General features: G+C 44.7%; 1 protein-coding gene across 3 annotated transcripts in view; it reads left to right on the forward strand.

Annotated features, from left to right (window-relative positions):
• TESMIN (testis expressed metallothionein like protein) overlaps positions 1–23,717 on the forward strand; it is a 51,038-nt gene extending 27,321 nt beyond the window's left edge. The window contains exons 10-13 of one of the 3 annotated variants that reach the window (XM_077321290.1): positions 5,773–5,875; positions 8,965–9,102; positions 18,987–19,162; positions 22,740–23,717. In XM_077321290.1, the coding sequence (XP_077177405.1) occupies positions 5,773–5,875; positions 8,965–9,102; positions 18,987–19,162; positions 22,740–22,935 (613 nt within the window). In that variant the 3' untranslated portion in view covers positions 22,936–23,717. The remainder of the gene's footprint in view (positions 1–5,772; positions 5,876–8,964; positions 9,103–18,986; positions 19,163–22,739) is intronic. The other 2 variants (XM_077321291.1, XM_077321292.1) reach the window with 2 other exon arrangements.
• The last annotated feature ends 2,433 nt before the right edge of the window (positions 23,718–26,150 follow it).

A 26,150-nucleotide genomic window follows, 5' to 3' on the forward strand; every position in this document is an offset into this window, starting at 1 on the left:
ATAAGAAGGTCTGCCCCATTGATGCTCAGCAATCGGTTCCAGGATCTGCCTGCGGATGTTGATTCAGGCACATAGGAGCATGAGCAGTTCCCCAAGCCCCCATGAAGACCAGGAAACAAGACACAGGCCCCCACAGATGAGAGTTCTAGGTCTTCTCCCCCACAGCCACAAAGCCCAGGAAACACTTCACAGGCCCCCACAAGTTACTAACAAGAGATGGAGTGCATCTCACAAAGGACAGAAAAAGTATTTTGGGGAGAACCCTTGAACACCTGGTGAAGAGGGCTTTAGATTAAATCCAAAGGGGGAGCGAGAAGTAAATTCAGAACCTGGTGTGATGGCAAGAACTGAAGATGGGAAGATTTCAAATTAACAGGCAATAGCACATAAGCAGGGAACTACTAACTTACAAGAAAGTTCAAAAACCAAAAAGGATGGATGCACAGAATATGGGAAACAAGCAGGAGGAACTATTAGTCCTAATGGAGGAAGGGGACTATGACCTAATAGGAATCACAGAAACGTGGTAGGATAATACAGTTGGAATACTAGAACTGAGGGGTACAATCTATTCAAAAGGGACAGACAAGTAAAGAAGGGGGGAGGTGTAGCAATATATGTTAAGAATCTTCATACTTCTGAACAAATGCAGGTACCTGAGCATGAAAGTTCAGTTGAGTGTATTTAGGTAAATATAAAAGGAGTAGAAAATGAGAATGCTATTATTGTGGGGATCTGCTATAGACCAGAGGACTTGGATGAGATACTCCTAGACCAAATTACACAGTTCTCAAAGAGGGGGAAAACAGTGGTTATGGGTGACTTTAATTACCCGGGTATCTGTTGGAAGACCTACTCTGCTAAAAATAGAAACTCCATTAATCTCTTGTCTTGCCGACAACTTCATTTCCCAGAAAGTAGAGAGGGGAACCAGGGGATCTGTTATTTTAGACTTGATTCCTACCAGTAGGGAAGAACTGGTAGGTGAAGTAGATATAGTGGGCACACTTGGTAGTAATGGCCATGTGATTCTGGAATTTACAATTGTGGGAAAGAGTAAACCTTTACATAGTCGGACGTATAGACTGGACTTCAGGAAAGCAGATTTTAACTGACTTAAAGGTATGTAGGGTAGAGTCCCATGGTCAGAAAGACGTAAAAGAGATGGGAGTCCAAGAGGGCTGGGAGTTTCTTAAAAGTGAAATACTGAAGGCTCAATCACAAACAATTCCCTTGAGAAAATATGGAAGGAGCCTAAGGAAGCCAACGTGGCTCCATAAGCAGCTGTGAAATGATTTGAAAAATAAAAAATAGACATTTAGAAAATGGAAAGAAGGCTTTATTACCAAGGATGAGTATAAACAAATAACCAGTGATTGTAGGGAGAGTGTTAGAAAAGCTGTAGCTCAATGTGAGCTTAGGCTAGCAAGAAATGCTAAACATGGCAAAAACAGCTTCTTTATTTATATTTCAAGCAAGAATAAGAATAGGGACTTTGTAGGACCACTGCAAGGGCAAGAAAGTAAAATTATAACAGATAATGAAGAGAGGACCGAACTGCTTAACTCCTATTTCTCCTCAGTCTTCTCTAGTGAGGGAAATAGTGATCAACGTGGCAAAACCATACTACAACAGGGGGGATGGGAATTGTGACGTAGGATCACTGTGGGGGCAATCCATAAACACGTCGTTTCTTTAAATGAAACAAAGTCTTCTGGGACAGATGAATTGCATCCAAGGGTACTAAAAGAACTTGCAGGTGAAGTCTCTGAACCTCTGTCCGATATTTTTGACACTTGGAGAACTAAATGAAATGAAATTCAGTAGGGACAAATGTAAAGTTCTGCATTTAGGTAGGAAAAAGCATCTACACCATTACAGGTTGGGGAAGACTTGTCTTGGCAGTAGTATGTGTGAAAAGGATCTAGGAGTCTTAGTAGACCACACATTGAACATGAGTCAGCAGTGTGACTTGGTGGCTAAAAAGGCAAATGGGGTTTGGGGCTGTATCAAACGGAGCATTGTGTCCAGATCACGGGAGGTGATGGTACCGCTTTAATCTGCTCTGGTTCAGCTATATTTTTTTCAGTTTTGTGCACCACAGTTGAAGAGGGATGTAGACAAACTGGAGCTTGTCCAGAGGAGGGCAACAAAGATGGTGAGGGATTTGGAGACCAAGGCTGATTCTGCACTTACTTTGTTTTTTTCCGGTGTGGATCCTGCTGAATTCAGATCGATTTGAACTCGGTCTTCCTCTCCCCCCTCCCCCATTGAAACAGAAAAGTGTTCTGTACTTGATTGGGAAAGCTCAGAAGGGGAGGGGGAGCCAAGCTCAGACAGAGCCTATTTCTTTTCTTTTCTTTTCTTGAAGGGGGGGGGATTGAAGACAACAGAGAAGGGAGAAAAAGAACCACGAGGCAAATCTCTATCCACAGAAGTGAGGGCTTCTGCAGGTTCTACAGAAAGAAAATTAGGACTTTCTCTTTAAGAAAAGCTAGCAGCCTTGGCTGGCTTGGCATGTTTGGCCAATCAGAACTGCTCTACCACGGAGTCAGCTGGCTAATCAGCGGTTCTCTACCACGGAGGGAGTGCTTTCTCATGCTTTCTCAACCCAAATCTTCCAATATCGAGGATTAAAAGCACTGCTGGATATCGCGAAGAAATGGTAGGGTGACTCCAGATCAGTCCTGCTTGGTGCAGAGGGAAAATTCAAATTGCCCAAATCAAAACAGTCAGAGTAGTTCAGCAGTGGAATAGGCTGCCTAAGGAGGTGGTGAGCTCCCCCTCACTGGCAGTCTTCAAGCAAAGGTTGGATACACACTTTTCTTGGATGCTTTAGGATGCTTAGGGCTGATCCTGCGTTGAGCAGGGGGTTGGACTAGATGGCCTGCATGGCCCCTTCCAACTCTATGATTCTATGATTCTATGAAAACGGAAATCGCATTCTGTGTAGATTGCAGGGACTGAATCGACCTGGGATTGGAATAAAAGCTCCATGCAGTTTATATCCAAGATGTATAAGGAAAGGTTGGGGGAGCTTGGTCTGTTTAGCCTGGAGAGGAGACGACTGAGAGGGAATCTGATAACCACCTTCAAGTATTTAAAAGGCTGTCCCGTATAGCAGTGGTCCCCAACTTTTTTATCATCGGGGACCAGTCAACACATGATAATTTTACTGAGGCCCGGGGGGGGGTAGTCTTTTGCTGAGGGATGTCGCTGCCTGAGCCCCTGCTCCGCTTGCTTTCCCGCTGGCGCCCCTGGCTTCTCGCCGCCTGCTGGGGGACACAGCCAGCAGCAGCTGCACAGTGCCACATCAAAGGGGAGCCCCAGCCATGGTGTCCTCTGGAGAACACCAAAGGTGAGCCGGCGGCAGAGTGGCAAGGCAGCCCCCGAGGCAGCAGCCGGGGAGGAGGATCAGGAGGAGCCACGGCCTGGTACTGATTGATCCACGGACCGGTCCCGGTCGTCGGACCGGGGGTTGGGGACCACTGCCATATAGGATGGAGCAGAGTTGTTCTCTCTTGCCCCAGAGGGACAGACCTGAACTAACGGGATGAAATTAATGTAAAAGAAAATCTGTTTAAACATCCACAAGAAGTTCCTGATAGAGCGGTTTCTCAGTGGAACAGGCTTCCTCATGAGGGTTCCCTATCTTTGGAGATTTTTAAACAGAGGCTGGATAGCCATCTGAGAAGAGAGGCTGATTCTGTGAAGGTTCAAGGAGGTGGCAAGTTACAGTGGATGAGCGATAGGGTTGTAAGTGTCTTGCATAGTGCAGGGGGTTGGACTAGATGACCCAGGAGGTCCCTTCCAATGCAATGATTCTGTGATTCTAAGTGTGAGCTAGCAGGTTCTAAATTGGGGCTGATCAATGCAGAAGAAGAATAATGTAGAAATGCATGCATTCAGTTTTTCACAGTACCGGCCATTTTGAGTGTTTGGGCATTCCCCTTTCCTTGTCACCATCCTCCTTCCCATGGGAAAGGAGCCCTAGCACTCCCCTCTTCCATATGCCCTGCATCTCCCCCGCTGTTGCACCCCTTCATTCCATATTCCCTTGCCTTCCCCCTTTCTCTCACAAGGTGTTTTTTTTTAACTGATAAGGTTATTGTGTACAACGTTGTCACAATTTAACAAGCAAGCCTTTTAAAATTTTTGTTCCTGTAGACAGCGGCCTTCTGAAGGACAGAGGTGCCGGACATGTAAAAATCTGCATGCGCCTCCCTGATGCTGCATGGATCAGCTGTCAGATGGGGAGGGGAACCTCCAAGGCCCCAACCCTTGCTTCTCTGGTCCAAGCCCGCACCTCAGGAGGCAGCTGCAGGTGGGATTGGGGGAGGGGAAGCTCCAAGGCCCCTTGCTTCCCCGATCCCAGCTACAACTGTCTTCTGTGGCCTGTGTTCAGATCGGGGAAACAAGGGGATATTGGAGCATCCCCTCCTCATCTAACAGCCAGTTCAAGTCCACACTGCAGGAGGCAGCTGCAGCTTGGATTGGAGGAGGGGAAGCACGTGTGTGTGTGGGGGGGATGAAATGAGACAACAACCTACCTTTCTGTATCCCCACCAAATTGTTTTTTAAAATTACGATTTAGTTTTATAATGTGATTGGTGTGATTTTAAAAAATGATTTCAGACTTGGAAGGGGGGGGGCATTCAAAGGCAACAGAATGGCGCTGGTAGATGAATGGGTTTTTTTGTCACGTGACACAGAAGGACAAGTAAAAAAAAAAGTTGCTGGGAAGTTTCCACTTCCTGTCCCTCACCATCAGTACAGAAAAAATCTGGGGGCTCAATCTGGAGGCAAAAAGAGGGAAAGTTGGGTCAAGAGCTCCCAATGGTCTGGTGTGCAATCCCTAACTCTAAAAAAAGGAATCATTGCAAAATGATGGCTAGGTGAGCCCTCAGTGTGGAAACGTTCTATGAGAAGACAAGAGTAACTGGAAAAGACAGTCATGCTAGGAAAAGTTGAAGGCAGCAGAAAAAAGAGGAAGATGCAACATAAGATGGATGCCCTTATTCAAGGAAGCCACAACCCACAGTTTGCAAGACCTGAGCATGGCTGTTAATGATAGGATATATTGGAGGACACTAATTCATAGGATTGCCATGTCATAAGTGTCTTGAAGACACGTAGCACAGACACATACTGGCACATAGTTGCATTACTAATTCAAAGCTTCATATGTAGGAGGAAACCCCATAAGGAATTTTAATGCACTTCCTTTGCCTCTTGAAGACTCAGATCAATCCTTACCAGGAATATGAGATTTTCCCCTTTGCATCATTCATGGAAGGATCCAGCAGCCCCACTCTTCCCTAATGCAATATATAGCAGCTATTCTCATTAAATAGTAATGCAGATTCCACATAACCCCAATTGAAATAGGCAGGGAACACTACTTCAGGAAAAACGGTAAGGGTAGCAAGTGGGAGAAAAATTTTAAAACATGTTCTCCATCAATTTCACAATTTGAGAAGCATCTTTCAAGAATTCTTTTTATGTAGTATATGACTTTGTTACATATGAAGTGCATTTCTCAGAGCTAGTTACTAGTTTAGTGGAAGAAATTTAACTTCCCAGGAATGTCACATATGGTGGTAAACTCCAGTCTCCAGGTTTTTATAGATGTACACATGAAAGAATACATGGGTTCATAGATACAAATGATCCAACATTTAGTGCTTTTCAACCTAATAGATAAAAATGAGTCAGTTGAAAATTATGAACTTCTATAAAATGTATTCTATATGTTATCTTTGTTAATCACAGATACTGTGATTGTTTTGCCACTGGTGATTTCTGCAGTAACTGCAACTGCAATAATTGTTATAACAATCCACAACATGAAATAGAACGGTTTAAAGCAATTAAGGTAATATAAATGTATTCTTTCTTTCTACTTTTTACATGCAAAATATGTTGCTTATTCTTTTCTAAAGATGTGTTAGAACAGCAATTCTCTTATTTTAAAAACATATACACAGTTGCCAACAATTTCCTTATTATTCTCAGTGAGTATGTTAAATTTATTCATTCCTTTCATAAGATAGTTGCTTCTTTTGAAATAGTCATGTATTACATCGGAATAAAATAGCCCACACCGTTTTCTAACACAAAAAGGAACCAAAACTTCCCTATTTAGTTGCCTAGGGGAGATTTCTACTCCTTACTTGTTACCATATGAGTGGCTATTTACAAACTTTCAACACACCAGCTTTGTTAGATGACTGTGTATATTATAGAACAATTTGAATAAACAGCACAGACATACATTAAAGGTAAAGGTAAAGGTATCCCCTGTGCAAGCACCGAGTCATGTCTGACCCTTGGGGTGACGGCCTCTAGCGTTTTCATGGCAGACTCAATACGGGGTGGTTTGCCAGTGCCTTCCCCAGTCATTACCGTTTACCCCCCAGCAAGCTGGGTACTCATTTTACCGACCTCGGAAGGATGGAAGGCTGAGTCAACCTTGAGCCGGCTGCTGGGATTGAACTCCCAACCTCATGGGCAAAGCTTTCAGGCGGCTGCCTTACCACTCTGCGCCACAAGAGGCTCTAGACATACATTATGTCTTCTCTAAAAGTCTGAAGTCCAGACAAGTTTATAAATATGCTTTAGTTGAGCTGCAGCATACCCAAAGTCTCAGACAGGCACCCATCTTGGAAAATGCCTGCAGTTAACCCATCCTTTCCCAGGATTATGATTAGTCTAACTGCTCAACAAAAACTGTCTGCCACCCAGCGACTAGGAACATATATTTGTCTTCAATCTGGGTCTCTTCAGTCTCCAGATTGGGATGTTACCAATACGCAGGTGACACCCAGCTTTTCCTCATAATGGACGGCCACCCTGGCTCACCCCCAGACTCAATAGCCAGATGCCTGGAAGCAGTGATGGGCTGGCTCAAGTAATGCCATCTGCACCTTAATCCTTCAAAGACTGAGATCCTGTGATTTGGTAGGAAAGGTCCAGGTGAGGAGGCGCGACTGCCCTAATTGGATGGGGTGCAACTATCACTCATGCACTCAGCCAGGAACTTGAGTGTGATCTTTGACACCTCCCTTGCCCTGGGGAAACAGATAATGAGAGTAGCTCAGCTAGCATTCTTCCATCTACACAAAGCCAAGCTACTAGTGCCCTACTGGGCCCCAGAACACCTAACCACAGTGATCCAAGTGCTGGTCGCCTCTAGACTGGATTTCTGTAAATCGCACTATGCGGGCCTACCCTTATCCGGAAATTCCCACTAGCACAGGATGCAGCAGCTAAGGTTTTTACGCGAACACCTTGGAGGGCCCACATCTGGCCCACACTCCAACAGCTGCACTGGCTACCAGTTGACTACTGTATCAGGCTTAAGGTTGTGGTAATCACTTTCTAGGCCATCCGTGGTCTGGGTTCTGAATACCTGAGAAGCCGTCTCACTACCTATCCCTCCCAGAGAGCACTACACTCTACTAACATCCTTGGCCCCAGAAAAAGTCGCTTGACCGTGAACAGAGCCAGGCTTCCTCAGTCCTGGCTCCCATCTGGTGGAATGAGCTCCCAGACAACATCAGGGCCCTGCCAGACCCAAAACAATTCCACAGGGCCTGCAAAATGGAGCCTTTCTACCAGGATTTCACCCAACATAAATTTTCTCAGTTAAAAAAAAATGTTATGTACTCTAAATCAAAATATTATATTGTACCACATTATGAAGGTTTTCAATGAAGATTGCCCTGAGCCTCAAGGGAGGGCGGTATATAAATATATAATGTATAAATAAATTAATCTGCTTTGTGATCTCATATTGGACCGTGCATGTGCACGCCAGCAGCAAAGAAAGAACTTTCTAGCTCAAAATGACTGAAAAGTCACTCCCTCTCCCTTCTCATGTGTGATGAGGTTTTTCCTGCCCAAACTGATGTATGTTGAGGGGAGAGTATCTTTTATCTTCAGTTCTTTCTTTGCCACTGGTTGGAGAGGAAGTCTCTATTCTAGTTCATGGATTTTGCTTCTTTTGTGGTTCTTCATTGTTCTTTCTCTACCTTCTAACACCACATACTGTTCTCCTTTTTGTCAAGATCTGGGAGGATGCTAGGAAAACATAATGTGTAGTTACATTAGGCTAATAGTGATCCCTTTCTTATTTGAACGCATATTCTCCCAATATAAAAGGCTCCTGAGTAAAAGAAAAATAGATAGATGACCTGGATCTAACAAAAATAACACGCAGAATAGAGCATGCAGAATAGCACTTTTTTTTACCTTTCCCTGCTGCTGTAGTTACTGTGCCCCTGAAATGAGATTCATAGGGTCTCCAGGAATAGTGCTGGGAATAATGTTGGGTCTGCAGTAGAAGGAAGGAATTTCATCTATCTTCACTGTTATGCAAGCCAATAATGGGGCAATATACCATTACTTGCATCTCATCTTTTATTTAGCTAATCCAGGAAGTTACTGTAAAGAGTTAGGAATTTGTGTGCGTGTGTGAATTTCTGTTATTTAGAAAGGATTGTTTAAGTGACTTGGTAGGTTTGTCCTAGCATAATTATGAAAAATCCACTAGAACTTCTTGGAACTCCTATGATCATAAGTTTAAATTTGTGGTTTCATCATACACAATGAGTGATCTGACTATGAGTAAATCTGACAACCAGATCATGCATTAGGAATAATTTTGAGTTAGATGCACCTGGAATTATTAGAGTTGTTTATCACAAGTAAAAATGCCAAACATTTTTATTAAGGACTTCAGACAAATGGCTATTGATCTGTTGCATATAAAATAAGATAGAGGATAGAAATTTGGTGTAATTCCAAATACATTTATATGAACACTTTAAGCGTGTCATTTTTAGATGGTATTGGTCATTCCTATCTATGAAAACTATCTATGATAAAATGTAGAAGTAAAGTAACTTTTTTCTTCATTTAAACATTTCCAAGCTTCATGTAAACAAAAGTGTTTTGTTTTAGGCTTGTCTTGACAGAAACCCAGAAGCTTTCCTGCCAAAGATTGGAAAAGGGAAAATGGGGGATATTAAGCCTCGACATAATAAAGGATGTAACTGTAAGCGTTCAGGGTGCCTGAAGAACTATTGTGAATGCTTTGAGGTTTGTTATTTGGCATTCTCTATCTTGGCTTTTTCCACCTAGAAAGAGATACTTGAAAGCTCTTGGGAAGGCAGTTACACTGCATCTGCAAGTTCATCTTTGTGGCTTCTGTGCAGTCCCACATAGCGATTCTGCTGGCTAGCTACGAAGAGAAGGTAGTGAGCTTTCTAAGTCCATGATCTACAACTCCCAAGAGTGTTAACCCTTCTTCCTCCTGAGGAGGATAACTTTCCTGCCCAAAGTCCTATGACCTGGGAAGAGCCAGCTCTCCTCCCTCAGTTCTCTTTTTGCCACTATCAATAAAAGAGGATGCTTCAGTGAGTCAGTTCTTTTTAATTTCTTTTTTAGTTTATTAATAAAGAAGTTACATTATTTTATATATAAAACAGTAAAAGGTATGCAATAAATTATATAAAAACTATTAAAAAATCTTAAGATTACAATCTAAAATGTTATTGCTGACCTTTTTTGTATTGCTTTAGACCAGATAGACTCCCAAGTTCTCTATATCATTATTATTTGGTAAGTTAATTTAACCAAGGTATACATTTCCTTTATTTTAGATAATCAATCTTGGATTTTTGGAGTGATATTTTCCTTCCACTGTCTAGCATACTCTAGCCTGGCAGCTATAATCATATGCAAAACAATATGTCAGAATCACTTCAGAATTGCTGCCATGTTGATTATCATTGATTCTCAAAGCTGTCATGTATGCCTAGTCTGTGATGCTTCCCAGTTCCTGTTTCCCTTCACACCTCAAAGACGAATTCCAGCATTTGTGGTTTTTGGCCCTGCTTTCACAGCCTCCTTTCCTCCCTGCTTTCCCTTCTCGCACCTTTGTAGTCAGATTACAGCAATGTTTGGTCTTCCTTTGAAATGCAGGTCACCACCTTCCCATGAGGAAAAAAAAGATCAGAGTCACTCAGTCAAACCGCTGATGTCCTACAAGCTGCCAGAGCAACGATTGGCTCACTGGAGCAGGCTTTTATTTCAAATACCATATATACTCGCATATAAGCCGAGGAGGGCTTTTTCAGTGTGGGAAAAGGTGCTGAAAAACCAGGCTTATACACTAGTATATAGGGTATCTTCGTTCCTGATTAAAGAAACTTTCTGAAACAGAAGTTTGCTTGTCTGGGAATCGAACACTCTGACACAATAATCCTACATTCACCTGAAATTGTGGGTAAATAATTTAGTAACATTGTATTTGGATTACGTGAATTTTTTATCTCTAGGCCAACTGACATTATTTCAGCTATTTGTTCCCCAATATTATGAGCACCATCACATTTCCACCACATGTGAAAGAAGTCTGCCTTTTCACTGCAGTGCCAGCATTTGGTGTTATTATTTTTATTTGTTAACCTTAAGCATGTTAGATGCAAAGTGTACCATCTTTAGCAGGTTTTCTCTTAGACCGTTTACACACTGGAGGTTTCATGCTGGGCTGCAGGCTGGACTTTTAGTTGTGTCAGGTTGCCCGACCTCTTCCTGCACCCACACGGGGGAGCATTTGGCCCAGTGCACCTCATCCACCCCCGATTTGTGCTCCTGCATTGGAATTAGGGCAGTGAAGTTACCAGTGCGTAAACGGTCTTAGTGAAAAGCTAACTCTGAAAGCCATGTGTTGGGTTAAAATAAATCTCCTCTTTTCCAAAGTTTTTTTTTAGATCTTCATGCCATTTATTAGAATATTTTACTGGGTCTGAAATAAACTCAAGAAATAATTTTGTTTCCATCCAAAATCAATAATTCTTAAGACTCTGTTAGGTTTCTCAGCACATCTTTATCTCTCTGATTGTAAATTAGTTTTATTACTTTTGTTCATTGGTCCCCAGGAAGGGTAGCAGACCCCACAACATGTCAAGTTTTATTGGTTTTGGAATTTTTATTAACACTAAAACACAAGGGTTTGTCAAATAGTTTGATGAAAATTTACTTTGGCAGCTCTTTCTACATATCATGACCCCATGCATGGGCCATCTCTATTTGCCTCAGAGGAGGTAAATAATTTTTTGAAAGGTCTCTGTAATTTGTAGCCCTCCCCACTGCTAAATATGTACTCCAGTGGACCTTGTCACTTGTTTTCTCACAATAGACCCATAAACCTTTTGAGCCTATGGCTGTTTCAGACTTCTGTCATTTAAAATTGCTTTCTAAGTGACCATTACATCTGCCTGGAGGGTGGGAGATCTATGAGCTCTCTCCTGTGACTCTCCTTTCACAGAGCTCTTCACTAATAGGGTACTTCTCCATCCTAGCACTGAGTCTTTACCAAAGATAGTAAATTCCATCTTTCACAAACTATCACTGCTCATGTTTCTTCCTGCCCCCTCATCTGACATGGAGAGAGCCTTGCAGTCCTTGGATGTTCGGTGAGCAGTACTTTTTTATTTGGCCAGGGTATAGGCATTTTACAAGGATAGATCTTTGTTTCAAGGGTTATAAAAAGGGACCCAAGGCTTCCCCCCAGACCATATGTAAGTGAATGTTCTCAGCCATCACATTAACATACAAATTGGCCAACATCAATTGTCCTTTACATTTCTCAGCACATTCCACAAGAGTGCAGGCCTCTTCATCTGCCTTTGCCATGGGCCTTCCACTGGAGGACATCTGTCAAGCAGTGATGTGGGTCTTTCAACCTTTATGCGTAATTACAGCTGTAAGGAAGCAGCAGTGTGGAAAGTGGTGTTGTAATCTCTATTCCACTGACTTGCCCACATCCTCCACCTGAGCGAACTTGCACAGAAGCCACAAAGATTAAAACAGTTTGCACTTTTGTTCGAATGGTCTTCTGTGCAGGCACACATCCGTCCCTCCTATCCCCGCTGTAGGCATATGTGCCATCTTAACTTTTCCTGGAAGCAATGGGAGAACTGAGGGAAGAGTGCTCATCCCTCCCAGTTCATGTGACTTTGGGTGGGAAAGTTATCTTTTTCAGGAGGGGGAGGGGTGAGCACTCTTGGGAGTTGTAGGCGATGGACTTAGAAAAATTGTTAGCTCTTCTCTGTGGCTGGCCTACAGAATTGCAAAATTTCAGAGAGCCAGCTTGTTGTATTGGTTAGGAGTGCAAACTTCTAATCTGGCAAGATGGGTTTGATTCTGCACTCCCCCACATGCAACCAGCTGGGTGACCTTGGGTTCGCCACAGCACTACTAAAGCTGTTCCGACCGAGCAGTAATATCAGGGCTCTCTCAGCCTTACCTACATCACAGGGTGTCTGTTGTGGGGAGAGGAAAGGGAAGACAAATGTAAGCCGCTTTGTGACTCCTTCGGGGAGAGAAAAGCAGCATATAAGAACCAACTCTTCTTCAGTCCCATGTGTGCATGTACAGAAAACCACTCAATGAACAAAAGTTACAGATAAGTACAAGCTGTTTTTTCCTGTAGGAACTGCATTCCAAAGAACCATGGGGCGCAATTCAGAACTGTAGTATTGGTAGAGCAGTTTCAGTCTTCCACCTCCCTCTGCAGTCCTAATCTGGAAAGGCCCCTGTGGCATTTTGGAATACAGTTTCTATAGGGAACTTGCTACAGCAATGTGACTGCCAATCACTATAGCAATTGTGCATAGGTTCAGGTGGAGAGCTAGGGATTTTCTGCACATTGTTAATTATAGAGTGAAGCCTGCTGTATGGCAAAGCGCAAGAAATAATAGCGACTCACCAGCATTCCACACCTCTCAAGCTGTCTCGCATTTTTTTGCGCATGTTTCATGTTACAAAGGGGAGGGGGGAGGGGGAACGGTTCAGGCACTTGCTTTCCTCTACTGAAGTCCCTTTAAATAAAATTTTAAAAGTAGCCTCCAGCTGTTTACCCCATCCCCCTAGCAGCCATTTTAAAAGAGCACTTCCCATCCCCGGGAAGAATGGAGAGGGAGGCATGTATGAGGGCAGGACATTGGAGGTGGAGATAGCATTTGTTCGCCTCCATACCTTTCTTTGGCTGGTGGCCTGCTCCTTGTCTGCCATTAGGGTTGTGCACAGTGGCATCTGAATTGGCTGTTCCAGGCTGACGCAGCCAGCCTGGGGAGAGGGGAGGCACAGGCACCGGTGTGTGAGTTATGCACCCAGTGCCCACGCCTCCCCTCCCCCCTCACAGCGCGGTGCTGGCTGTGTCGGCCTGGAATGGTCGATTTGGATGCCGCTGCGCACAACCCTATCTGCCATGTGATAGTGCTTTTTAGGTTGGTGAATCCCCTTTTTGGATTCACCAACTAGCGCATTAAAATGGCAGATATCACAAGCAGTTTGCTGCCTAAACATGGGAGGTTGGCAATGTCAGGCGGAGTGCCCGGAATATAACATCTCCAGGAGGTAAGCACTTCACTATATTAATGGCGTGCAGAAACACCCCTAATTTATGCTCACCCAAGGAGACTCACGGATCCAATTGGTTTCCAGAACGCTTTGCAGGATCCAATGCCCCCTGGCAACTCAGTTGAAATGCTAGTAGAAGATTGTTCCCCAGTGCCCTCTCCTCTCCCATCTGAAGCTAACCCCATGGTGCTGTGTGAATGGAAACAGGAACTAAGGCACCTAGAATGAGTTGGCAGAAAATGCGTGAGAAGATTGCAGGAACATCTTATGAATGTTTATTAGATGGAGGTTAAGGTCGCACAAAGGGAATATTTTTGTGACCTCTATTGCCTCTATTAGCTCATGCTCAGCACAATTGTTTAAAACAATTTGATCTCTGACATCCTTAACTAAAGGATTGTCCAAAATTCTTAATTGGATATTAGCTGTTAGACTTTCAAAGCTTTTTTTTTTGGAGAAAATCTTACCACTCTGCCAGGACTTATTTGCTGAGCTTAATGCACTTAGTGGAGCCCCCTTGGCTGTCTCAAGTTTCTATTTTGGACTGCTTCAGTTCACTCCTTAGCTGAAATGGACAGGACTCTGGCAGCCATCCAGCCACCACATATTTATTTGTTGTTGTGTTTATTTGTTAGACTTCTAGCCCACCACTCCCAGAACAGGTAGTGGTGGGTAACGAAGGGTCAGAAAAAAAACCCCAATAAAACCCACATTAAAATCCAGCATATCAAAACTACAATAATAACCCTTTCCCCACTCTAGTCCGGCGGCCCGCCACCTGCCACGGAGAAGGAGTGGCGACTCATCTGAGTGGCAACTCGTCTGGTCGTTCCCGGCCCTAGGGAAGCACGCCTGGCCTCGACCAGGGCCAGGGCCTTTTCGGTCCTGGCCCTGACCTGGTGGAATGAGCTCCCGGGAGAGTTGCAGGCCCTGCGGGATCTTTCAACGTTCCGCAGGGCCTGCAAAACGGAGCTCTTCCGCCAGATTTATGGTTGAGGCCGGGGCCGATAATATAGATCTATGCCCCCGCCGGGGACTCGGGATTCGGACCCAAAGTAAACATCATCAGGATCTCCTCTCCACCCCCTAGTAGTGGGAGGGGGGAAGTTGAGTTGCTGTTCTTTGCCATGCCGGTAATATTGGTAATGCTTTTATTGTTTTAATGGGGATTCTGGGACGCTGTTACCCGGCACGAGCCGCAAGGGAGTGGCGGGAAATAAATTTAAATAACAATAATAATAATAATAATAATAATAATAATAATAATAATAATAATAATAATAATAATAATAATAATAATAATAATAATAATAATAATAATAGACTGGCTTGGACTTGCCCAGCCTGAGGAGCAGCCCCTGATCTTACTTGCTCTGGCCTCAACCAAGGACCCAGTGGAAGAGCTCCATCTTACAGGTCCTGTGGAACTGTATTAACTCCATCAGGCCCCTCAGCTCACCTGGGAGCTCATTCCACCCAGTCAGGGGCAGCTCTGGTCACCCTCACAGACAATCTCTCAAGGCAGCTGGATCTAGGCTGCTTGGTGCTGCTGTTTCTACTAGATCTGAAAGCAGCATTTGATATGGTAGACCATGGGCTACTAGCCCAATGCCTAGCCAACATGGGGATTCAAGACATGACCTTGTGATGGCTGCAGTCTTTCCTCCAGGGTCAGGGACAGCGGGTAGCAGCAAGCACACAAGTATGTGGGATCCTACAGGGACCTATTTAATATTTACATGCTCACCCAGATTGTCCAGGTTACAGTTTGGGTTGCCACCAGTATGCTGATGACACCCAATTATTTCTGCTGATGGGGGGCATCTGTCCAAACCCCCAGACTCTCTGGCCAATTGTTTAGGGGCTGTGGTAGATTGGACTTTGCTGAAGCTAAATCCAGTTAAGATGGAGGTCCTCTGGTTGTGCCGCTATGCTGGGTGGGGGGAAGGTAGTGCAACTCCTGGCTCTTGACTGGGTCTATTTAACACTTTCAACTGGTGTCAGGAGCCTAGGTGTGATCCTGGGTGCCTCCCTATGACCGTTTATGCACTGGGAACTTCACTGCCCCAGCTCTTGTGCAGGAGCACAAACAGGAGGCGGATGAGGTGCACCAGGCCAAATGCTCCCCCATGTGGGTGCAGGAAGAGGTGGGGCACCCTGTCACGACTAAAACTCCAGCCTGCAGCACAGCATGAAACCTCCAGTGCATAAACGGTCTATCAAAGGAGGTCCAAGTAATAGGTGATTGAACCAGCAAGCTCGCCATTGACCACTTGGTGTGAGAGCCAGCTTGGTGTAGTAGGTAAAAGCAGTGGCTTCTAGTCTGGCAAGTCAGGTTTGATTCCCTGCTCCTCCACATGCAGCTAGCTAGGTGACCTTGGACTAGAAGAAGAGATGGTTTTTATCTCTCTCTTTTCACTACCTGAAGGAGTCTCAAAGTGGCTTACAATCACCTTCCCTTCCTCTCTCCGCAACAGACACTCTGTGAGAGAGCTACTGACAGGATTGCTTAGTCAGAACAGCACTTTCAGGATTATGTCAAGCCCAAGGTCACCCAGCTGGCTGCATGTGGAGAAGCAGGGAATCAAACCCAACTCACCAGATTAGAAGTCACTGCTCTTAACCACTACACCATGCTGGTTCTCCTGTTTCTCTTAGGGCTTTCTCAAACTCACCTGCCTCACAGGGTGTCAGTTATGGGGAGAGGAAGGGAAGGCAATTGTAAGTTGCTTTGAGACACTGATGGACAGTGAAAAGTAAGATATAAAAACAATTTCAAATGTTGCTTACCAGTTATTTTACCACCATTGCCAGACAACAGTTTGTACCTTCTTTCCAACAACCAACCTGGCCACTGTGATCCATCCCATAGGCACCTCCAGATTAGACTTCTATTCAGAACTATTCTTGAAGCTGCTCTGTAAACTCCAACTGGTTCAGAGTGCAGCAGCTTGGGTCCTTAACAGGACCCCCCTGGAGAGGACATTATATAGCTGCACTGCTTTCCCAGCTGCACAGGCTCCAGATGGGAGACTGAATCAGGTTCAAGGTTTTGAACCTTATGTTCAGAATCCTATGCAGTCTGGGAACCCTGTATCTATTGAACCAACTCTTCTTTTACATCCCCCAAAGAGCTCTAAGATCAAAATTTTCTCAGGTCTCTGGCCCCAAAGAAGTAAAACTGGCCATGACCAGGGCCAGGGCTTTTTCAGCCTTTGCACTGGCCTGGTGATGCCCTCTGCCTGGGAAGATCAAGACCTTCCAGGATCTTAAACAATTCCAGAGGCCCTGTAAGACTGTTCTGCCAGGCCTATGTTTCAGGTCAGGAAACTAACACCAACAAAACAGTGGCCTCCCTATGACCGTTTATGCACTGGAGGTTTCATGCCAGGCTGCAGGCTGGAGTTTTAGTCATAGCAGGTTGCCCCACGTCTTCCTGCACCCCCATGGGGGAACACTTGGCCTGGGGCACCTCATCCGCCTCCAATTTATGCTCCTGCATGGGAGCTGGAACACTGAAGTTCCCAGTGCATAAACGGTCTATCTGAAACAGAATGCCACCTTAACAAAATCCACCAAATACCAACTGAGTCTCCCCTCATGTTTTTTGAATTGAAATGGAATTATTTAAATTTTCTTAATTGATTTTACTGTTATCATTTCTTGAATGTACTGTTGTATTCTGATGTTACTCACCCTAACAATAAGCTAAACAATCACGGGTTTCTCCAGCTGCAATATTGACAGTTCTTCATTCCTGCTCGTATAAGTACCTAAACAATCAACTGGTCTAGCCAAAGAGACCTGCCACATAATTACAATATCATACATTTGGTTGATTTTAAGGGTTTAATTGTTTTAATGGATTTAACTGATTTATTGTATTTACTAGGGGCAAAGCCCATTGTATTTCTAAATACAATGGGCACTAGCATGGGTGCGGGGGGGGGGCTCACAGGGCTCCTTGCGGGCATACCCGCCGCAGCGTCCCCGCCGGCCCCTCCCCCCCCCAAATTTGGTGGCTTCAGCGCATCGACAGGAGCAGACCCAGTGCGTCAGAGACGTGCCGGGCCTGCTCTTCTGGGCACGTCAAAGCCTTCTCGCCACCCCCCTCCCCGCCCAAGTTCCCAGGCTCGCTGGCGGGAAAGGAGCAGCCTTGCTCTTTTCCCGGCGGCAAAGCCTCTTCCCGCAGCCCACTCACCGCAGAGTCCAGGGCGGGCCAAGTGGCCAGTGGGGAGCCACGCTGTGCACTCGGACGGGCCTATCGGGATTCGCCCCCGCCCCTTTCTCCTCCCACCTAGCCCTTACTGTTTTATTTTTACCGCTCCGCAGGAGGGGTTTACAGATAAACACTGTAAACCACCCCAAGCCATCCAGTTCAATAGGGGCAGTCTATAAATATAATAAATAACAGGGAAGGTTGGGCTGTAAGATTAAAGTCGTTGTTGTTGTTGTATTTGGACCTGAGGGAAAACAGAGAAGTAGGAAGCTGTAGCAGCACAGATCCCCAAAATGGATGAGATTATGGTGGGTGGAAAAACTCTGGAGTGGAGAGTACATGCCCTGCTTCTAGATATAAGTCTTAGGAAGCAGTATGCAAAGATGAAGGCAAGAGAAGGGGAAAGTGAGGCAAAGGATCTGAAGGTAGCATGGCTGATGATGTGATGAATGATAGCCTATCCTAAGTGACCAACCAATTGTAAGGGAGATCATAGGTGCCATATATATGGAAATATCTGATCGAAATTCTCTTACGGCTCATGAGATTACTAACTTGTGCCCTAGTATAAACCATAGTAAATGGATGTATAAGAATGCAATACACAACTATGTTCTACCAGTCCCACTTGACATTTAATACAAGGGATTTGCTTCAAAAGAGAGAGTCAGCATGGCATAAAGGTTAAAGAGTGGTGGACTCTAATTTGGAGAACCAGGTTTGAACCCTCACTCTTCCACATGCAGCCAGCTAGTCATAGTTCTCTTAGAATTATTCATGCAGAGAAGTTCTCTTAGAATTCTCTCAGCCCCACCTATCTCACATGGCATCCGTTGTGGGGAGGAAAGGAAAATTTTGTGACTCCTTTGGGTAGTGAAAAGCAGGTTATTAAAAAACAGCTCTTCAAAAAGCACTGAAATGATTGAAATACTTCTTTGGATAATAACCCCCTGTTCACTTTAGAAGAAAGATTCAAGCTTCCTTCTATACATCTAACCCAGCAATGTCTTCAGTGGTATATGCTGAGAGAGAGTAACAGAAATATCAAAATCTCAGAGGTCTAACTTAAAGAGATAAGCCTCTGAAAACTAATCGTGCCCTTTGATTAATTAGTTTTTCCTACAGTGTGATAGTCCAAAGAAATACTAGATCATAGCTACAAATGTCTTTGCACTTCTTTGAAAGTAGGCTATATTGAACTCTAAGATTGACTTCTAAGTAGACACACATAGGATCAAGTTGCAGGGGAGCCAAACTTGTATGTGTTTTTTTCTTATAGATTGTTAATATTCAGTTAAAATGTCTATATGAATAAAATATTTTTTGCATCTTCTAGGCTAAAATTATGTGTTCATCTATCTGCAAATGTATTGGCTGTAAAAATTATGAAGAAAGCCCAGATCGAAAAACACTAATGAATATGCCAAATTATATGGAGATTAGAAATAATGAAGGAAATGACACTGTATCATTTTCTACCTCTGAAATATTATTGAAAACCAGAAAAGACAGGTGAATATTAGGAATTATCAAAATAATTTCAGTTTTTTTCTAATTCATGTATCTTGAAATAACAGATTATTTTGTATTAGTATTGATTTTTAACTACAAATGTATCTTTAATTTACATGAAGCCTTGAGTCTAGCTGTCTGCTTCTTTTGACCGCTGCTTGCTTCTTTTAATATATTTTACCTACCTACAGTTATTCAGTCAGAGCTAGATAACATACTCCAGCTACACACTACAGCAGTGGTAAGGGATATAATACTGCAGCTCTTTTGTATTGCCATGTATGTTATATATAGACTTTTGAGGATAGCTATGCTACATATGCAATTAAAACTCACCATAACTGGTTGCCAGCTTTTCTAGCTTGGAATATGGCCATCTTTAACCCTCCCCCCGCTCCGGAGGAGCGGGAAGAATAAAGGAGTAAGGGCAAGTGGGGAGGAGTTAGGGCGGGCCCTGTCTGGAATAAAAACTCGGAGGGCCCAATCAGGAGCCGCGAAGCGGCTCCTGATTGGGCCCTCCGAGTGTCACTCGAGGGCCAAGCAGCCAATGGGGAGCCGCGCAAAGCGCGGCTCCCCATTGGCTGGTTGGCCCAGCCTCGCCTGGGCCGGCCGGGGAGTTGCCGCTCAGAGGAAGAAGCCTTCCCCAGCGGTAAGTCCTCCGGCCGGCTTCCCCTCGTCCAGGGAGCCTTCTGCCAGGCCCTGGGGCAGGCTCGCCTGCCCTTGGGCCCGCCAGAAGGCCACAAAGCCCACTCCCGAGGTCCTGAGCCTTCTGCTCGGCTGCTCCTAGGCCTGGCAGTAGGCCGTGGAGCCCACCGCCCCCGTCCCGAGCCTTCTGCCAGGCCCTGGAGCAGCCGAGCCTGCTCCTAGGCCTGGCAGTAGGCCGCGGAGCCCACCGCCCCCGTCCCGAGCCTTCTGCCAGGCCCTGGAGCAGCTGAGCCTGCTCCTAGGCCTGGCAGTAGGCTGCAGAGCCCACCGCCCCCGTCCCGAGCCTTCTGCCGGGCCCTGGGGCAGTCGAGACTGCTCCTCGGCCCGGCAGTAGGCCTCAAAGCCTGCCTCCGCCTTCCCGAGCCTTCTGCTGGGCCCTGGAGCAGCCGAGCCTGCCCCTGGCCCCAGCAGAAGGTCCCAAGGCCACCTACCTTCCTCTGTTCTTCCCTTCCTCCCAGCATTCCCTTTGCCCTTTCCGTCCTCCCAGCATTCACTTTGATTTTCCCTTTCTCCCTTCCTCCCTCTCTTCCATCTGCCTCTTTCTGGCTACCTGTTTCTCTCCCTCTTCTTCTGTCTCTATCTTCCTCCCTTTCTTCCTCCCTTTCTGTCTCTCTCCTTTTCTTCCTTCGCCCCATCCCTCCACCCACCCATCATGCTAGGGCCCACTGTATTTTGCCCACAGCAGGCTTAATATCTAGTATTAAATATAATATTACTAGGTTGGAATATGGGCGTTTTAAATCTAAAACAAAAAACAATGTTAGGTATTGCATTTCAGGATTTGATTTACTAGATTTTTAAAACTGCCTCTCTCAGTACAGCCATCTTGGGGCAGTGTACAATAATTTAAAAACCAGTAATACAATAAAACTAGATAAACTGATTTAAATCCATCCCAGAACTGCAGTTGGCATCCTTATAATTCCTGGTCTGATCCAAAAGATAGTTTAACTAGGACAGGTTTTCTCAGCCAGGGTTTCATGATGGTTTCTTGATGGACCTGGGTTTCCGAAGGCGTAGGAGTTCATTCATTTCCCATATATTTTTTACATTTGTAAATATTTATTGGGTAATATATGGTCATGTTGACCCATCCACCTCTCCAAAATAGCCAATGATAGGCCTGGAAGGTGTGGGAAGGAGAGGGGCTTCAGGGTGAGCATGTACACAGCTATGCCTCCCGACCATATTCTGCACAGTCCCACCACTTCTGGGATTTCTTGAAGGCTGAAGATTGTTTCAGTGGTTTCTCAATGGTAAAAAAGTTGAGAAAGGCTGATCTAGGATGTTATGGCGGGGGTTAGGTGTTACTTGAAGGCTGGCCTCAACCAAATGCACAGAGGAACACTTCCATCTTGTGGGTCCTGCAAAACTCAATGAACTCCGACAGGGCCCATATCTCTTATGGGAACTCGTCCTACAATGTGCGGGCCAGGACCAAGAAGGCCAGGCAGACTTCTCTTGGGTCATGGACCACTAGCCTGTTGGAACTGGCAGAGTGTAATGCTCTTTTGGGGGGTATATTTGGAGAGGCAGTCCCTCAGGTATGCTGGGCTCAGACTGCGAATGGCCTTAAAGGTCAAAAACAGCACCTTGAACCCAATCTGTTACTCTATGGGAGCTGATGCAGCTGCCTGAGCACAGGGTGCATGTGAGCCTTCCATGGTGTTCTGATGAGAACTCTGGCAGCTGCATTTTTGGATAAGCTGTAACTTCCAGAGTAGGGACAAGGAGGACCCATGTAGAGCAATTTACAGAAGTCTAATCTGGAGGTGACCATGGCATGGATAACTGTGGCTAAGTGATCTGTGGCCAGGTAGAGTACTAGTATCTTAGCCTGGCACAGATGGAAGAATGCCTGCTGAGCTACTCCGGTGACTCGAGCTTCCATAGAATGGAAGGAATCAAAATTATCCCAGAATTCTTGCCATCTGTGCAGCATTAAGCTGCACACCATGCAGCATTAAGCTGCACACCATCCTGGCTGAGTAAATAGACTTCCACTGGTTCCTTTCTACCGAGCCACAGGACCGCTGTCTTTGAAGAGTTCAGCTTCAGTCTGCTCTACTAAGCCAGAGCATCCAGGCATCTGACAAGTTGTTTTGGGGAAGAGTTTGGCTGCCACTCATCAGGAGATAGAGCTGAGTGTCATCTTCATATTGATGGCACCCAGGCCCAAACCCTCAGACCAGCTGGGCAAGTGGTTGCATGGAGATGTTGAATAACATTGGGGAAAGCACTGCCCTCTGCAGAACACCATATTGGAGTGTCCAGCAATGGGATTGGTCCTCCCTAACCACAACTCTCTGTCCTCAACCCTGGGGAAAGGAGACTAGGTACTAGTCTCAGCATCATATCAGCACCATATCTCAGCATCAACGAGGCAGAAAGCTAAAACCTCATGCTCTGCAACATTGAATGCTGCCATGAGATCAAGCATCACAAGAATCACAACCAATCCACCTCAGTTCAGCTACCTACAAAGGTCATCAGTCAGAGTGTCTAATGCCGTCTCTACTCTGTGGCCAGGCCAGAAGTCGGACTGAAATGGATCCAAGGTTGAGGCTTCATCTAGGTACTCCAGGAGCTGGTCCACAGTGGCCTACTCAACCACCTTCCCCCAATGCAAGGTGCAAGATGGGGCAGTAGTTGGTAGGCTCTTTTGAATCCAATGATGGTTTCATCAGGAGAGGTCTCACCACAGCCCTCTTCAGTCCTTCTGGAAAAATCCTTGAAGAAAGGGATACGCTGATAATCTCCTGGAGGGGGCTAAATTTTCAGATCCCCAAGTGTGTTTAAAAAGAATTAGCATTTTAAATATTTTCCATTAATTTACATATTTTAAAAATATATTAATTGTTTTTTTCCCCAGTAGGCAGTCTAATACATGTATATCATGGGAAGTGGTTGAGGCAACATGTGCCTGTCTCCTGGCTCAAGCTGAAGAGGCAGAAAAAGGATCTTATACTGTTTGCCTAGCTGAACAAATGATTTTGGAAGAATTTGGGAGATGCTTATCACAGATTCTACACTCTGAATTTAAGTCCAAAGGGCTAAAAGTTGAATAATGTGCCTTAGTTACAAAAACACAATATGGCTTGAGGTAGCCTTTATCAATATTTATAAAAACCATCCTCGTTGTTGGGATATCATTCTACCTATTCATTATTTCAATCTCATACTGGTTTGCATTATAAGATAGTAATTTGTTTTAAATATTGTTTCAAATTGACAATACAATCAAAACCACAAACTAGAATCTTTATAGATTTTTTGTTTCTACGGGGTCAAAGAAAAGAACAATTTAGCACAGAATCTTATTACCTAAATGAAAATATTCTAGGAAATTCATTTAGTGATCAGACATAACATTACTAACAAATTACTTGGATTTGTGAGATCACATGCAAGCCCATTTCTTGAAAATAATCTGTAACACGGTTGAGGTTAAAAGGTTTTGGTTTTTTTTGTTGGACCTGACAGGGCTCATTCAAAGCTTCCTTTTAAATTTAGTAATATTGCATATACCAGTAGGAATTTTCCCAACTAAAGGTACAAAAATGAAGTACCTCAAATATATTGTATTTATTTACTTAACTTCTATACTACCCTCCCAGTGAGCTCCACTATTTATTTATAACGCTGTTTTCTATTTACTCTGCTATATTTGTAATGATGAAAACTGTAATATATCTTTTTAGGTAATGAACATCTTTAATAAGGTTTTTTCCCCTCTTCTGCACAAAAAGCAAAAGATGACCAAATGTGAAAATAAATGTTGAAGTCATGGCACTTGAGTCACAATATGAATGAATTCTGCTTTAAAATAACAAAACATAAGAAATCTGCTTTTAAATGTGAAATAAATATGTCATTGGCTGATATATACTTACAGGTTTTCACTATTTTCATTTTTATGCAACAATTCAGAAGTAAATGATGCTGGTACAATGCCATAAAATCAGTCCCACTTTAGTAAACACCATGCATTCATCCCCACTTACTGAACTTGTAAGATAACCTTAAATTTCATACATAATAATACCCTTCAGCTTCATTGAAGCACAGTTTTGACGATAATTGACTCAACTCTGAAGAAACGTCAGCTACATTAGAACCTTCCTAATAGTGGTGGCATATTTAGGACTAAGTGTTGAATCCTTTGGCCTTTTCTCAATTACTGACTCTTTATGGGGAAAACTGAGTTGCAACAGAGTCTGAATTTCATACTTGACATGCTTCACAACTTAGGCTTCGTTGTGAACACTAAGAAATCTCAGTTGTCTCCTGTGCAGGGCATAGAATTCATTGGGGTACGCCTGGATTCTGGTATGGCTCGAGCCTACCTCCTGTAAAATAGTGGCTATGACTCATCAGCTAATGGCAAACAGGTTCCAGTCTGCTAGAACCATTCAAAGGATACTAATTCACATGGCCTCTACGACAGCAGTGACCCCATTTGCCTGCCTCTATATGTACATAAAACATATAAACAATACATGAAACAATCCATAACATATAAATAACCATAACAATAATACTAATAATTGATAGTTGTAACAGTGCAAACAGTATAAACAATGCAAACAGTTCAACTGTGCAAACAGGTCCAGAGCGCACTGATGGAGTTCTGGGAGGGAGGGAGCAGGGGCCCTTAAGATGGTTATGCCTGTCTCAACCAAATGCCTGGTGGAAGAGCTCCTTTTTGCAGGCCCTGTGGAACTGTTTTAGCTCTATCAGGGCCCTGATCTCCTCTGGGAGCTCATTCCACCAGGTGGGGCCAGGACAGAGAATGCTCGGGCCCTGGTCGAGGCCAGGCGGGCATCTTTAAGGCAAGGGACCATTAGCTGGTGGTGGCGGCAGAGCGTAGAGCTCTTTGAGGGGCATAGGCAGGGAGGCGGTACCTCAGGTACACTGGACCCTGACCGCGTATGGCCTTGAAGGTAATTACCAGAACCTTTAGTCTGATCCAGAATTCAACTGGCAGTTGGTGGCGAATGGGCCGGATGTGAGACCTCCATGGTGTTGTGAGAATTCTGGCTGCTGCATTTTGGACCAGTTGTAGTTTCTGGGTAAAGGCTAAGGGCAAGCCTGCATAGAGCGAGTTACAGAAGTCCAGCCTAGAGGTGACCGTCACGTGAATCACTGTGGCTAGGTGTTCCGTGGCCAGATAGGGCGCTAGTAGCTTGGCTTGGCAGAGGTGGTAAAATGCCAGCCGCGCTACCTTTGCAACCTGGGCTTCCATTGTGAGTGAAGCATCCAGAATCACGCTCAGATTCCTGACGGAGTGAGCCGTAGGCAGATGCACTTCCTCACATGGGCCCTTCCTACCCAGCCACAGGACCTCCGTCTTTGAAGGACTGAGCTTCAGACGACTTTGCTTGAGCCATCTCAACACTGCTTCCAGGCAGCTGGCTAGTGATTCTGGGGGAGAGTCAGGGCGGCCATCCATCAGGAGAAAAAACTGGGTGTCATCTGCATATTAATGACAACCCAGCCCAAACTTCCTTACCAGTTGTGTGAGAGGGTGCATGAAGATGTTGAATAGGATAGGAAAGAGGCTTTCATATGACCGTTTCTGCAATGGAAACTTCACTGCTCTGGCTCCCGTGTGGGAGCACATATCCGGGGTAGGCGAGTTGCACCAGGACAAATGCTCCCTCATGCAGGAACAAGAAGAGGCGGGCAACCTGCCCCAACTCAAATTCCATCCTGAAGCCCAGCATGAAGCCTACAGTGTGGAAATGGACATAGATAAATTTTGAGACTTGGACACAGGAGTGGGCTGTGAACCCTAAAACGTGCCCATTGCCCTCCATATAGGAGTACCTACTGTCCCTTAAGCATGAGGAGTTAGGTGTTACTTAGGTGAAGGTACGTTTAGCAGCCATTTCCTCATTTCATGAGCTCATTGATGAGGTATCTGTTTTTGCGTTATGGAAGATGAAAAACTTTATGAAGATTGTATGTAACTTGTTTCCCTCTGTTTTGCCACCTTCACCACAATGGAGTTTATCATTGGTCCTTTCTTGTTTAATGTATAAACCATTTGAACTGCTGGCAACTACTGACCTGACATTTGTTCCTTACAAGACTTTATTCCTGATTGCAGTCACTTCTGCTAAATGGGTGGGAGAGCTAGCATCTCTCTCATGTGACCCCATTTACTCAGTTCTACTTGGACAAGGTAACCCTGAGACCATTGGTGTCCTTTCTCCAAAGATAGTCTCTAAATTTCATCTGAACCAGTCTATTTCCTTACCTGTGTTCACCCAAACTTCTC

This window comes from Paroedura picta, chromosome 2 (genome assembly GCF_049243985.1).
Source record: "Paroedura picta isolate Pp20150507F chromosome 2, Ppicta_v3.0, whole genome shotgun sequence".
In the NCBI taxonomy this organism is placed as follows: domain Eukaryota; kingdom Metazoa; phylum Chordata; class Lepidosauria; order Squamata; family Gekkonidae; genus Paroedura; species Paroedura picta.